This window comes from Lissotriton helveticus, chromosome 2_1 (assembly GCF_964261635.1).
Source record: "Lissotriton helveticus chromosome 2_1, aLisHel1.1, whole genome shotgun sequence".
Taxonomy (NCBI): domain Eukaryota; kingdom Metazoa; phylum Chordata; class Amphibia; order Caudata; family Salamandridae; genus Lissotriton; species Lissotriton helveticus.
The window spans coordinates 1,390,229,851-1,390,245,781 of record NC_136059.1 but is presented as its reverse complement, the minus strand read 5'-3'; the positions used below and the strand labels follow the sequence as shown (position 1 = coordinate 1,390,245,781).

General features: G+C 49.6%; 1 protein-coding gene across 1 annotated transcript in view; it reads left to right on the top strand.

Annotated features, from left to right (window-relative positions):
- The window catches only part of TRMO (tRNA methyltransferase O), a 221,092-nt gene extending 206,731 nt beyond the window's left edge, over positions 1–14,361 (top strand). Inside the window, exon 5 of the mRNA XM_078676327.1 lies at positions 13,177–14,361. Coding sequence (XP_078532453.1) covers positions 13,177–13,409 — 233 coding nt within the window. The 3' untranslated portion in view covers positions 13,410–14,361. The remainder of the gene's footprint in view (positions 1–13,176) is intronic.
- The last annotated feature ends 1,570 nt before the right edge of the window (positions 14,362–15,931 follow it).

The following is a 15,931-nucleotide window of genomic DNA, read 5'->3' as shown; positions in this document are numbered from 1 at the left end:
CAACTTGAACACCTCTTTCCTCCGTGCCGCCGCCAAGGAAGTGATGTGGCCCCGAAAGGTGGCCTTGAAGGCGTCCCACACCGTGTGAAAGGGCATGTCAGGGGTGTCGTTAATGGTGAAATACGAGTCTATGGCGTCACGGATGCTGGCAACGTCATCCGGGTCTCGAAGGACTCCCGGCGGGAGCACCCACCTGCGTTCGCGAGTGGCACGAGCCTGGGGGTCCTGCAGTAACAGCTCCACGTGGGCGTGGTCCGACAGGGAGATGTCGGATATAGCAACAGCTAAGGAGTCTCGGGTCAGTTCAAGAGAGGTAAACAGATAGTCGATACGGGAGTACGTCCGGTGGGAATGCGAGTAGAAGGAGTAATCTCGGGACCCCGGGTTATGGTAGCGCCATATGTCCACGAGACCCAGGTCCGTAAGCTGCGTCTTGAGGGTAGAAGACATCGCTCCCGCGCCGTTAAAGGGGGCGCCCGCGCGGTCTAGCTCGGGGTCCCAAACAAGATTGAAGTCACCGCCCAGGATTGTATTAGCGTCGCCCATTGGGAAGTGTTCCCGCAGTAATGCCTGGAGGTACTTGTCCTGTGACTGGTTGGGTGCATACACACACCCTAGAGTGAACTGTGCACAGCCTATCTGTACCGTGGTTCGGAGGAAGCGCCCGTCAGTGCTCTTAAAGGGTTTCACGGGTCCCCGCCTAATGCCAGCCCTACAGAGGATTGCCACCCCCGCCGTCTTGGTGTCAGAGGATGCCCAGAACTGTGTGGGGTACCTAGGGTGTGTCATGCGTTTGATGTCTCCCCTGAGGAGGTGTGTCTCCTGGAGGAGAACAATGTCGGGGGAGTGGTGTAGGAGATAGCGCCATACTTGCCTTCGCTTGTTGGGAGAGTTGAGCCCCTTGACGTTAAGAGAAAGGACCTTCAAGGGTGCAGGGATGTTTGCTGTCATAGCGCTAAGGGGGTTTGGAGTCGCACAGATCCCGGCCTAGCAGACCTCCCCGCGAGCGGGACAGCAGAAGCGGCAACTCGTCGCCAGCGCGGTAACTCCCGCAGGACCCACCATGCCACCCCTCCGCAAGCGCGGGGAAGGAACAGAAAGAGGGGGGTGTGTAAGGGGGAAGCAGGAAGAGAGGAGAGAAAGAAAGAAGAAAAGGCGCAGAGGGGGAAGAGAACCAAAACAGGCCAACGGGCCCAGTGTACAGTGTCCCAGGTACCGGACATCCTCTACCCGAGGGTTAGGATGAACTCAGGAATGTCACTTCCTACGGGACAAAGGGAGGGAGCGGAGATCTGGGAAAGTAGTGTTCAAACAAGTCGTCTCGGAGCCCGTCTACCCCGCTGCATCAAGGTAGTTCGGGGGGGTGTGCCGGGCCATGGGGTCCATTCGACCCGGTTTGGAGCTCAGCGGTGCAGCGCTCGGCCTGGGAGAAGCAAAGAGTGTTGTCCATTTCTAGAGCATTGGGATCAGGCCACCGTGATGAAAGAGGGTAAGACCAAGCGCCCAGCTGGCAAGCGAACGCCCAGGGTAGCATGTAATACAACAGCAGCGATCAGCAGCCATCCGGCGTTGAGGGGCGATCCCCACCCTCCGAGCCAGGAGCGAGGAGCTGGGAGGCCTGTCCCTCGCGGTCGCCCTCAAGGGAGCGGATGTGTGCGATAATGTCCTGTTTGGACTGAGAAGTAGAGAGCGCGTCCACTGGAGGGGACCTTCGTCGGGGGCGCACAGTGGACCAATCTGGGCGCGGGGGGCCCCTCTCCGAGCGGGGGGGGCGAGTCGGGCTGTGGTCCGGGGACTCCGGCATGCTTAGCAGGTGCGCCGCTTCTCGGTAGGACCGGAGAGCCCTACGCTTGCCCTCCCACTTGAAGATGAGAGCAAAGGGGTGGCCCCACTGGTAGGGGACGTTGAGGGTCCGGAGCCTCTCGGTGATCGGGCGAAAGACCTTTCTCCTGTGGAGTGTTGTGGGGGCCAAGTCTTGGTAGATCTGGATTTTGTGGCCTTCGTACCGCAGGTCCGGATTGTCCCTAGCTACCTTCAGAATGGCCTCCTTCTCAGTAAAGTAGTGGAGTCTAGTGACGATGTCAGGTATGAGGCCTGCCTTTCCTCCCGCTCCAAAGACCCGGTGTGCACGGTCGAGGCGCGGCGGGGGGGCGTCCTCCTCGCCCCACACCGCTTGCAAGAGCAGGGCCACATAGGCCATGGTATTAGTCCCCTCTTCTCCAAGTGGCACGCCCCGTATGCGGAGGTTATTGCGTCTTCCCCTGTTTTCCAGGTCCTCCTGCTTAATCTGAAGCTGGATGTGTTGTTCCTCAAGGGTCGCCACTCTCTGCCAGATCTGCTCCAGATCTTCGGTGCGGGAGTCGACCGTTTTCTCCAGGCCGTCGACTCGATCTCCAAGGTCAGTGACTTCCCTGCGCATTTCTTTGACGCAGGTGTGGACCTCCGTCCTGAGGGATCCAATCTCCGTCTTCAGATCGGCCATGAAGGAGGTCATGAAGGCCTGCGTCACCGGTGGAGAGTCGGACGGCGGCGGGGGTCTTCCCCCTGACGCCGATGAGGGGCCTCCGGAAGACGGCGGGGAGCCCGCCTTGCCCCACATAGAAGCTACTGATGCCCCTCTGGTCGTCGTGGGCGGGGGTTCCAGCTTGGTCCCCTTGCCGCGAGTCATGGTCCACGCACGGCGGCACGGGGCAGTGGGGGACAGGATCGGCTTCCACACACAGTCGCCGGGTCGAGGTGGGGGTTGCTTCGAGGGAGGATGCACTGATGCCCTGCGGTGTAGCTGCCCGGGTCCCACGATCTAGGGCCCAAGGTCACGATGCAGGAGATGGCAATGCGTGCCGCTGCCCACGTTGCCTGTAGCCAGGTCCGTCCTCTAGTAAGGTGTGGGGCGCACTCAAGTTAAAGGAGTCCAGAATGTGGTGGGGCCGCCGGGGCGGGAGCAGCGACCTGGGAGGCAAGGTAGCAATGAGGCAGGATAGGCGTTAGGTGCGTGATGACTACAGGTGTCCCATAGCAGATCGCGTCTGGGGCCCACAGGCGGGGGCCTCCCAAAGAGTCTCGGCCAGGCTCAGTCCCCTCGTCCCACCAAGGTCAGGGCCTGTTCCCAGAGCAGCGTCTAGCCAGCCCCTCCACAACAGTCGAGGATTATCCAGGAAGGCACCCCAGGCGTCACAGCTCCCTAGCTGCGGGAAGTCCAGCGCCGGGGAAAGCAGAAGGCAAAGGCTCCCGGGGTCCCCGCTTGGCCGCGGCAGGTGTGCCCAGTCTGCGGCCCACCAGGCTTTGGCGGGGCCTTAGCAGGGAGGTGGTCAGAGGATTTGGGCAGAAGATACGGGGTTCACCAAGGCTCAGGGTCCGCTTGTACACCGCCAGTGAGTCCAGGGCAGCCGGGGGCACTCCAGCAAGGATCGTCCGACAGCGGGATCAGCCCTCAGCCGAGGAGGAAAATGGCGGGTAGGCCAACCGCCAAGCCCCGCCACCGCCGGGCCCCCCGGGAAGGCAGCAGGGGGGGGGGGGGGAAGGAGGTCAGCGCGCTGCAGCTCACCGAGTGGGTCCAGCGACGGGCGATGGAGCAAGGGCTCGTGGGCAGGGTCCGCTGGCAAGTCCTCGGGTCTGGGCCTGTTCTTCCCGCCGAAGCCGGGGGCTCGCGCAGGCGCGGCGTCCAGGCCGCCGCCGTGTGGCGGCCCGGCCTCAACAGCTCCGGCGCGCCTCCGCCGGCGACAGGCTGGTTCCGCTGGTGCAGGGAGCCCCACGGGTGGGAGCAGGGGTGTTCCGGAGCCTCACCCGGGACGCAGGGTCGGGCCTCCCCCCGGGCGCCAGGCCAGGCGCGTGAGCGGGGGCAGGCAGTGCAGCCAGGGGGGTGTTGCAGCTAATAGGCCGGAGAGGCGTCTGGGGGGTGATGGCGGCAGGCGTCCCACGTTGGGCCGGGCTCGGTGCCCAGTTGGCCGTGTCAATGAGGGCCCCCGGGAATCACCCCAGCTGCAAGAGTCCCAGGAGCAGAGGAGGGTGACGGTGGAGGCCCCCGGAGTCCCCGTGGGTGCGCAGTAGGGTCGCCAAGTCAGCAGCTCACAAGGTCCGGCAGGGGCGGGCCGCGTCGAAGAGGGAGCCAGGGGGCGAGGGCGGCTGTGCTGAGGGCCCCCAGGGCGCAGGCCTTACCGGTGTGCAGCGGCGGGAGCTCTGTTCAGTCCATCCACCCCGGCAGGGATCTTCCGTATGCTGGGGCCAGTCCCCCACCAAGAAGGCAGAATGGCGGGCAGGCCCGCGGCCGGGCCTCGATGTCCCCGGGTCCCCGGGAGATGGTGGCCGCCGGAGGAGTCCGATGGTGGGCGGGGGGGGGCCGCGGCCAGGGCCCGCAGGCGGGAGGTCTCCGGCGATCCCTCTGGGTCGGGCCTGGTGCTCCGGCTCAAGCCGGGGACTCGCGCGGTCTTAGTGCCCGGGCAGCTGCTGTGTGTCCCGCCTTCGGCAGTCCGGCCCCGACAGTACCGGCACGTCCCCTATGGCGTCAGGCCGGTTCCGTTGCAGTGGAGCCACAGGAGGGGTCAGGGGTGCACCGGTGCCTCACCCGGACCACAGTGTTGGTCGTTGCCGTGGGGGCCGATCCAAGCGGCCCGGCAGCAGGCCCTGTTGTAAGATGGCGGCCAACGGCCGGTCTTAGGGGCTCCGGATTTTGATGCCGCTGCCGCGTGTGGGCTTCCAGCCGTAGATCACCACCAGAGAGGGACCTCAACAGGTCCAGCGGTACACAGAGGGTCACCAGGAGTGTGTGCCCCCCGAAAACTCCGCTTATACAGGCTCAAGAAAGCAGCGGGGTAACGGAGCTCGCTCGAGACACGTCTTCTCACATCGCTGTCTCGGCCACGCCCCCGCCAGTTGAGATTTTTGAGGACGGGGGAGATGTGGTCAAATCTTTTACAGTCAGAGATAAGTCTAGCGGCTGGATTGAGAACAGATTTAATCGGTGCAAGATGGACTTTAGTGTGCCGGCAAGTGTGGCGTTGCCATAGTCAATCCTGGAAAGGACAAGCGATTGGACAACGGTTCTAAAATCATCAGCTGGAATAAAAGGTTTGATTTTTTTGAGGTGGTGAAGGGTGTAAAGAGCACTTTTGGCTGCATTTTTAATGTGGGGGATGAGGTTAAGATTTTGGTCAATGCTGATGCCTAGGGATTTCACAGAATTAGAGGTGGAGAGGGAGCAATTAAGTGCTTTGATATCGTTGATCCAGAGTTGAATGGGAAGGGAATTGTTTTTGGGAGTGAAAAGGATGATTTCAGTTTTTTTCGGATTCAGTTTTAGATGATTTAGATGGAACCATGCTTGAACTCTAGTCAAGGTGTCATTGAGGTGAAGAATGTCATTGTGAGATTTGATCTTGTAGTATAGTTGGGTGTCGTCAGCATAAAGGTGGTAACTGATTTTGGCTTGTTTGAGAATGAGAGTGAGTGGTTCCATGAAAAGATTAAATAGGGTTGGGGAGAGGATGGATCCTTGAGGGACACCGAGTGAGACAGGTTGTGGATTAGAGAGGTAGTGGTTGAGCTTGATTTGCTGTGATCTATTTTGAAGGAACGAGGAGAACCAATTGAATACAGTGCCTTAAACGCCAAATCGATTTTTGAGAGTGTTGAGAAGGGTGGGATGGTGGACAGTATCAAAAGCAGCCGAGAGGTCAAGTAGGATTAGTAGAGATGATTCACCTCTATCTAGGGAGCAGAACGTGACTTTTCCTTCTTCTGCCACGTTTTTTAGATGTTCAGTGTAGGAAACAGACTCTTTCTACAGGTCTTCATACATTCTAAGCTATAGTGTTTTTTATTTTTTTATTTGCCATGTCCTAAACTGTTTAAAGCATATTTTTGCAACAAATCTAACTGCTTTATGGTATGTTTAATGTTACACTAGTTGTTCAGATTGTGTTCTTCAAGTTTAAAAACATCCTAAATATTTTGTATGAAATAGTACCACATCAAGTATATAAGTAGTTTTAGGTAAGGGTTATCGTGTGAATTATTGAAAAATATAGTACCCCCTGCTGTAAATTAGATGGATATTGCACGTCAACTAAGAGTTCCATAACCTTGTAAAGTAACTCCGCAATCTATATTGTCACACTGAACTCTGAGGTGACTTGCAACATCCTTATAAAAGTACAGAAGGGGGTACTATATCCTATATACTTTCACTGGGGGGGGGGGGGGCACTTAAAAAAAAACATAGTTATGGTTTGTGCTCAAATGCTTAAAGCTACCAAAATTCACTGGCAATGGTTATAAACGGCTCAACACACACAATAACTCACACCGATTGCCATGTTTTATGCAAATCCGTCCACTGTGTCAAAGTTATAGACAAATCAAAAAATGCCTTTTCAATGGAAGCACAGTCAGATCTATAACTACACAGTGACAATATATAGATCTATATATCTGTATGTGTGTGTGTATTTGTAAAGAAATCAGCGTGCAGCTTCCGTAGTATAAAAAAACAAGCATTTGCATTGCAGTCGATCTCGCCTTTGGGGTCTTATGAGTATTTAGCTATCAACTGGATTCAGCAAATTTCTGCTCTGAAATGCCTAAAATGTTCTATGAGACAGTGATAAAGGAGATGTTACACAAAGCAGCTAACAACCCAAAAATGTCCAAAACTTGAGAAAATTTAAATCTGCACAGATTTATTGTGGTGAAGTTGAAACATTCACATCCATGTAGAAGGAGTCAAGCTACGTTAAATGTTGTTGCCAGAGTCCTCCAGTAAATACAGCACATGTTTTTACTAAATCGATGCACGGATTCTAGAAAAGATGCTGACTAGGTAGCAACCCAATAAGTAGCTACTTCATGATGAACATAGGGCACAAGTTCAAATCCCCCAACGTGCCCCATTTAGGGAGTAAGGGCCAGATGTAGGTAGCCTAATACCGGTCGGTAACTGCTGAAATTACCGAATTTAGGCCGTTACCGACCGGTATTAGGCTTTTCAGATGTAGGTGGCATGATTGTAGGATTCTGTATTTTACAGAATCGGTAACTTAAGGAATCAGTAAATTACCGAATTCTTAACATACCGATTCGGTAAATTACCGAATCCGTAATGTAGGGAGCACTCAAATGAGTGCTTTTCCCATTTTAGGATTCGTTATTTACCACCAACTACAAGTTGGTGGTAAATATCGAAAACCCTAAAAGAAGCAATTTTTTGCAATTTGAAACAGTGACATGTGGCAGACACACATGCCCTTAGGGCATGTATGTGTGCCACAAGGGCACCCATGCACTATTGAGGGGTGCAACAGGGTGTCAAAGTGACACCCTGCCACCCTTCAATGTGTTCCCCCTTTTACCGAATTGGTATTTACCGATTCGGTAATTCCCATTCCCATTCCCATTCATTCCCATTCATTCTTATGGGCCTCCAGGCCCATAGGAATGAATGGGAATTACCGAATCGATAAATACCGATTCGGTAAATACCGAATCGTACCGATTCGGTAATACTTACCGAATTTTTACCTACATTGCATTTACCGATTCTAAAATACCGAATCGGTAAAATTCGGTATTTTAGAATCGGTAAATGTAGTTTACCTACATATGGCCCTAAGTATGTTGTCCTACAGTTACATTGCACTGCTGCATGTTTAATGTGGAGTTTACCAAACAAATGACTTGCTACAGTACCAGAAAGCAAAAAAGAACTGAGCTTTGAGATCTGCTTACACCAGACAAAGAAGCAACTTGAAATCTCTGCATGCCAAGTGCCACAGCAATTATATTCTTGCAATCTGAAGCCAGTGGCACTGGCACTTTGTATTGCCTACAGTTCACCATTCAGACAGATGTGTAACTAAGAACAATGCCTGTTTACTCTCCGGCAAACCCAATGCCCTTGGGTGTCAGGGTAGGAGCACCATACTCTAAATCTAGCAAGTGTCTCCCCGGCAGCGAGAGCAGAAGTGCCTCTGTTAACTGCAGCCTCAGAAGACCTTGCAGCACCGCACCCACGGCATCGCAAAGCTTCAGCCTCCTGCACAGACTACCTTAACCAGCTCACTGACTTGCACAAAGCAGCAAAACTCATTGCACTTCAAGTTGGACTGGCCATGCTGGCGTAAATCCCACATACAGGCAAAGCGGGTGTGAAACTACAGCTTCAGGCCACAATGACCCACTGAACTAGGGGCACATTGGAATTCTTCAGACCTTGGCTCTCCAACACTACCTCATGAGCAATCCCGCCCCACCCTCAGCCCATGGCTCTGCGAGATCGCCAAGACTGATATTTAAGGGAGAACTCTAGGGTGCTGCTCTCCTACATTTTACTGCCACGCCCAATGTGGCAAATAAGCACAATCGCCTACAAGAACCTACCCGAAACGCCTACATAAAACAAGTTAATAAAGAATATGCAATTATTACTAACGCTGCGGTGCTTTCCTGTAATAAACTTGAATTTATGTATGTGGGGCCCATGTGAACTTGCAAGAGATCCTTAAAAACTTCCTCTCTGCTTCCCTAGAGCCCAGCACCGGGTCCTTAAAACATGCACAAAACCTGTCAATATTTAATTTACTTCCCAAAACTTGCTGGCTGCATCAGGAAATGTTTTCATGACTGAAATATATCCTCTGTGGAATCTTGGCTGTGAGTGACAGCAGAGAGAGGTTTCACAGCAACAACAGGAGGAAATATTGGTTTACACTAGGCTCGACATCATAAAAAAAGAATGGACCAGAAAAGCTGAGTCTGGTGTATGTTTGAATAGTCACCCATGTGCTGGAGGCTATGGAGATAAAGGTATGACTATCAAATGGTCCATACCAATGGTTAAAAAGCTGTCGCCATTGCAGTCTGACAGTCCGGCAATGTTGAGTAGTTGCTCGGGTTACAGTAGATGCCCAAACCCCATTAATAGATTATACGAAAATGTTTTAAGAATAAAATTAAGACTAATCACCGCTCGCTGTACTTAAGAACTATAGCATAATAATTGTAATTAAATGTAAACAATGGTTTCATGACAGATACATGTGGATACTAAACAAAGTAGGACACCCAGCTCCTCTTCACCTGTGAGAGGGGTGCGGACTTCGATGGAGGTAGGATCCAGGGTTGCCTTGAGGCTGTGTTTCAATGGTTCCATCATAACAGCCTCAAGTGCAACTCGGATAAATCCGAGGTCCTCTTTTTTGGGTGCAGTTCGGATCCGGACTGGAAAGTGTGGTGGCCTGAGAACATGTTTCCACCAGCAAGTTCGTCCCAGGTAGCTAAAAACCTTGGGATTAAGATCGACAATGGCCTCACACTACGCTCACAGGTAATCGGTCTTACTGGCACCTGCTTTGGCCTACTTCGGATGCTACGCAAGTTCCTTCCCCTGCTATCGGAGGAACATAGGAAGATCACGGTGCAGGCGATTATTGGCTCGAGAATTGACTATTCCAACGTCCTCTATCTCGGCCTGCCAGAATACCTGCTCCAACGGCTACAGGTTGTCCAGAATTCGGCAGCACGTGCCATCTTTGGACTTTCTCGCCGTGCTAGAGCCTCGGGCCTCCTGGAGGCTCTGCACTGGCTCCCTGTCCGGAAGCGGATAATTTTTAAGACTCTCACCCTGGCACACAAAGCCTTGCACGCCTCCGGAGCAAAATACCTTCAGAAAAGGTTGACGTTTTACCTTCCTGCCAGGTCGCTCAGGTCTGAAACCCTGTCTCTTGCGGCGGTTCCTCGTGTGAAGAGAGCTCGCATCGGTGGCCGCTCTTTTAAACTACTAGCGCCACAGTTGTGGAATAAACTGCCTGTGTCCCTGCGCAGCATTCCTAATTTGTTGGCCTTTAGGAAAGGGCTCAAAACCTGGCTTTTTACTTCTTAGTTCTGGCCCCCATTAGGTTTTCTCTTTTTCTGGTTTTTCTTTTATTTATTTTCCCTGTTGTGTTATGAGATTAGTGTGCAATTCAAAGCGTCGGGACACTCCTTCGAGTAGCCGCACGCTATATAAAACCCTTGTATAACATAACATAACATAACATAACATAACATAACATATGAAAACAAAACCAAATAAGGGGGAGGGCAGAGAGCATGTGTGAAAAATAAAGTGCGTTGTCCATGAATCAGGTGCCGCACTGAGCCAGGGAACTGCTGCAAATGAAAAGGGAGAACCAAAAGAAACCATTAGTGAAATCGCCATGGGAGGAAGGAGCCACACAAAGGAGAGACAATTACAGTAACAAATTAAACAGTAGCCAGCATGTATGAATGGCACAGCTAACTGCCAATGACAATGGGTGGGTTTGCCATAGCCCCTCAGAGAGATACAACAGGTCAGAGCTGATGCTCGACCTAACCAGGGAACTCCCTCCAGCATCAGCCACTCAGATATGTGAGCTGGGACCACATTTCCCATCACCACAAATGACATAAAATGAGCTAGCTGACACCACACGCCTGGGTAGCGCTCACTATAGGGCCACATCCGACGTCACACACACTTGCTGGAAACGTCCTCTCACAACAAGACTTCAAGTGATGATATCATTACTACAGATCTGATCAGTTTTAGTGGCTTTATTTCTGACTGTCTGGTTTTGCCAAAATATTCTATTAAAAATGCAGATGAAAAGGAAGAGAGAAGTGGAGCGTGTTTCTCATCTGGAGGAATTCATTTTCCTTCGCGGTTCACAGAAATGAAATCATATCCAGTCCCGGTGAACTCTTAACGTTAGAATGACTCTTCCATAAGTACCAAGTTAAATATTTTGTTGAATAATGACAGTTCGTAAATCTCAGTTTTAGCCCTGAAAGGCCAATCGTCAATGGTACTCGGCGTGTGTCTTTCATAGTTTTTCTGGTCCTCGAGAAATGAGGGCCAAGTTGCATCACTCCCACCCCCATCAAAGACGGCACTCATGTTAGTCACCTCTTGTGCTAAAGTTTGGGTTTGGGTCAAGGAACAAAGGAGTCTTACACGGCACTGCCTCTCTTCCCAATAGCCAAGTTCTTGTCACTTGGAATGGTTTCAGGGTGTGATATTAGAGGGTAGATCATGGAGGAAGCAGTGAGTGTGAGGTAGAGACCAACATGAATCCCTTTTCTAGCTGGGCCTAGTCTATGTGGATGAAGTGCCCTTGATCTGTTCGAAACGGCGTTCCAAATCTATTTTAATTTTACAAAAACAGTTCCCTACTTTTTGTTTAAAAAAGCTTCTCTTCCTTAATGGTCAATGTAATGCTGGAGGCTCCCCTATTTGTTAGAGAAGGGAATGCGGGGTGGTCTACGCTACTGTGAAGCTAAGGGGTAGGCCGGCAATGAAAGGAGAAACTAGCTATCTTACCACAGCACATCTAAAGGCAGCTTTCGAGCCAGTATATGGCCTTATTTGATTAAGTCATTTGAAGCTTCTTGTTGATGTCTTGCTTATGTCACAATGCTTTCATGCACAGGCTGCGACCTTCTAGCACTATAAATAAATGTAATTTACCTGTGGTTGAAAGACCAGCAGATTAGTTACATAATGTTGTATTATTTTCAGCCATATGTCAGGCCCCACCCCCACAATCACTGTACCCAACCCATTGAACTCCGAGTTACCTTTCCCTTACTTTTTTATGCATTTTATGAATGGCCGCGATACCAAAATAAAACAAGCCTGTACTACTAAAAAATGATAGCAGCCCTATGCAAAAGTGCACATACCGTAATGTGAATAGTATGGAATCACTTATTGAGCAGTGATTTCCGAGCGAATCAGATAGTTAAACATGGCATCAGCAATGCAGACGATACTAGGGGGTCCTTTGCAGAAATCCACACAGATCGCGCCCCTATGCTGACCCCATGTAGCCTTCTTGTGGCAGGAAATCATCGCTCAGCTCTTTCAGGTCTTGCGGCCCCACACACTTGTCGGTGTTGCTTGTCATGGCACCCTCATCTGTCAGCACAGAAGCACTTCAATAAGAGCTCCGGAATATACATGTACTTGGCTGTACAGCAACACAGCAGAACGGCTAGAGCATCTGACTTCGAAGCTGGAGGAACCTGGTTCGAGTCCCGGCACGGACACTCAAACATCCTGTGATTCCAATACATGTATCGCCCTGTGCCTATAAATGAATGTGTCCCCTTGTAAAGCAATTGATGCTCACGTAATGGGCTCTGATACCTTACGGTTGAGTTAGCGCTATTACCAGCATGTTAAAATGCCCAGCATGTTAAAATGCATTGTTTTTAAAGTAAATCGTGTTTGTATGCGATAACCCGCTTGTGAAGCAACTGGTGTTCACATAATGGGCTCCGATACATTGCGGTTGAATTAGCGCTATCAACAGCATGTTAAAACTCTTTGTTTATTAAAGTAAATCGTGTGTGTTGCGATAATCCCTGTGCCAACCAAAAGTCCACAGACAGTTTCAGTCTGTAACAGACTGCGATGCCCAGATGGGAGGGGGGGCCATCACGCGCGCTGTGCTGGAGGGAGCTGTGATGGCCAACGAAAGGAGTCACTTAGTGAAATCGCCTCCACTGAAACAAGCGCTGGAAGGAGGGAGAATTGAGGGGAATGGGCCAATAAAAAGCCATCATTTCAGAATGGCACAAGAAAGAACCAATGGCATTTGGCAGGTGTGACAAAAGTCCATAGAAGAGATACATCAGGTCTTGCAGACAACGCATGCGCTGTTGAGGCTCGACCTAAAAATAGTCTCACAAGAAAGAGGTCCAAAGAGCAACTCCTGGGCAAGAGATCTGCATGTAGCAATGTGCAGCTGCTGAACCCTTGCTGAAATAAGTAAATAAAATGTGCCGGAATTGAAGGGGCGAGAAGCTTCAGGTGTGGGGGGGATTTTGTGTGTGTGTGGGGTGAGGGGCTTCACAAACAATTCACACCCAAGTGAAGAGGAGTACCCAAGTCATTCACACTAAAGGGCTTCTGAATTATATTGATAGTTTCCTTAGCTTAAGACCTTTTAAGCATGTTTTAAGCAAGGTAAGCACTTTAGTGAATCTGTCTCAGTGTATTAATTGAAAGGCATGCCCAGACCTATGTGTACGTATAGTAATCTCTCGTTACAAACAGAAGTAGTTGTATTTAGAAGGAAGGATAATTTAACAACCGTTCGAAGTGAACATATTGTGCTCCTCGGTTTAGCATTATATTTGCTTTGTCTTTTTACTATACAGATCCTGAAAAAACGCCATTTAAATATTTGCAGTCCACAGAAGAAGCAAAGCGTGCCATAACAACATTGTTAGCCGCCGACCCTCGCTCCGTATACAGGAGGAAGCGCTGCGAGGACCGTCTATATTACTTCACACTGGACATGGTTCACATCACTTGTTGGTTTGGAGAAGGCTTTGCAGAAGTGCTTAGAGTAAAGCCCATCAGCTCTGTTCACCATTCCGGCAATGGCTAAAAAGATGTGATGTACTGTACTTAACAAAACCAGAATGTTAACACCTGCACTGTTACTCAATGATTTTGTGGAAAATCACAATACACAGAAGTGCTGACATTTTGTTTGCTTTTGGTCCAACGACATATGTGGAAGCTCAGAAGTGAGGAGAAGGGTCAAAGGAACGTGCATTTCAATTTAGTAAGACTTTGGCTCTGCCAAAAAAAACGTGGGAATGGAGGGTCTATCAAACTGACCAATTTGTCTAGAGATTAATCTTATTTTTTAAATTATGTGCTGGCTGGAGAGGCATTAAGTTAAAAGACACAAATTAGTTTCGCATAAAAAGCATTTACGTTTTTAGTGAAAATTTACAAGCCCATACGCCACTTACGAAAGGGAAAATCCTTCATTTTTTTACTGATGTAACTTTGGGAACATGGAATATATTCACACTAAAGGGGCATGACGGTAAAAAATGGAAATGGGATAAACGCCGTAAGTGTATAACTCTGCCAGTATTCACCATGTTCAATTTAGTTTTCTAAATCTAAATATGCCCTTGTGAAACATCCCCAAACAACACAAATCTGCCCTAGGGCTTAGTGAGAATGGGCTTGTGCTCAGGGAAGAAAAACGTTATGGTGCATTTGCACATTTTGAAATAATCGTAAATGGGCATATTTCTACGAGAAGAGCATCCGCTAAATTATAGTTGGACATCTACACATGACTGTGATTTTAGTAGATCTTAAAGTGTATACCTTTGGATTTATTTGAAACCCAACGACATCCATAATCATGCTCTAATCATGTGCGTCTACAATGAGTTAGTTTACGAAAAATGTTGTGCAATCTAGTCCTTATTTGGCAAAATGTGTTATATACTGGTTCGTTTTTAGATGTTGTACATTTGTTTCATGTAAAGTGTAATGATTATGTTACTCGACAAATAAAATTAAGTTTAGCTTGCCAGCTGTCTCCTGACAAGAAAAGCCGAACCGGCCTTTCTAGTATTCCATTTAACCATCATTTCTCTAAAGCTACACACACTGCTTGGAAGCCGCTTTTACCGTCCATGTTCGCAAAGAGAACCCTTAACACTGCCTTAAGGTTAGCTGTCATCCTAACATTTTGGAAACGACACTCCCCATCCAAAATGCCTAAAGCGCTGTACAGCTTCGCCAGTGTGAAAGAAATCACCCCTTTCTGTCTATAATTTCAGACAACTGAGTGGTAAATCCCCTTTTATCGGCCACACCCTTTTTAATAGAACCTTTGCATAGATTTGAACTGTCTCAGTAGACATCAAGATGAGGTTACAATTTAATTTGGTTCAATAAGAGTCTGTCTCCAGCTGTCTCCTGACAAGAAAAGCCGAACAGGCCTTTCTAGTATTCCATTTAACCATCATTTCTCTAAAGCTACACACACTGCTTGGAAGCCGCTTTTACCGTCCATGTTCGCAAAGAGAACCCTTAGCACTGCCTTAAGGTTAGCTGTCATCCTAACATTTTGGAAACAACGCTCCCCATCCAAAATGCCTAAAGCGCTGTACAGCTTCGCCAGTGTGAAAGAAATCAGCACTTTCTGTATATAATTTCAGACAACTGAGTAGTAAAATCCCTTTTATCGTCCACACCCTGTTTTAATAGACCCTCTGCATGGATTTGAACGGTCTCAGTAGACATCAAGATGAGGTTACAATTTCATTTGATTCCATAAGAGTCTGTGTCCAGTCCTCGAACGTCATCAGCTCATCCACGTTCATCTCCCAGGTCTTGAGTTTCACAAATTCATTCAGTTAATGAACAGCAAATGTTAATTCTATGGCAGGACGGAGGTTCCGATTATGCTTTCTCTATTTCTTTACTGAAAAATACAGCAGCCAATCAGCACTCCGTAAAGAAAAAAGCAACTTCAATACCCATGATACCTGGGCAACCATAGAGTATACAACACTATATAAAGGATCATAGAGGTCACAACTTCCTCTTTCTTTGCTGCGCCGCAGCCAGTTAAGTGCACTTTTCTTATTACTAATTACTGTATTGCCTTTGCGCTGTTCTTATTTGCACTTTTGCCACTTGGTACGCTTCTATTGTTCGCGTTGTAGCGCTTTTGTACATGCGAGTGTTTTGACTGTTTTTCTCGGCTCTTGTGCCGGCGTTTGTTCGGGACCGTGGGTCACCTCCCCGGTGCAGGCGCGCGTTGTCCGCGTCTGTTCTTCTTGTGGAGCTGGAGATAGGGGATCGGGAGTCGCGCGCGAAGCTCGCACGTCTCTCCCTTCGGCAGGCGGCTGTTCGCGCATGCGCAACAGCTTTATTTTCATTCGCTCTGACTGGCTCGGCTTTCCTTTGCCGGCGCTTTGCCTCAGACAGCGAATTTGACAGCTGTACTTCAGCGTGCCCACAAGCCTGTCGACTGGCCTCCATTCAAGCCCTCTGACAATATAGTTGGGGGTTGTAAAATTCGCATAGGCTCTGCCTGGAGTGGCTAATTACTTTTTGTTAAGCAAGTCTTCCCTCCACTTTTGACTTACC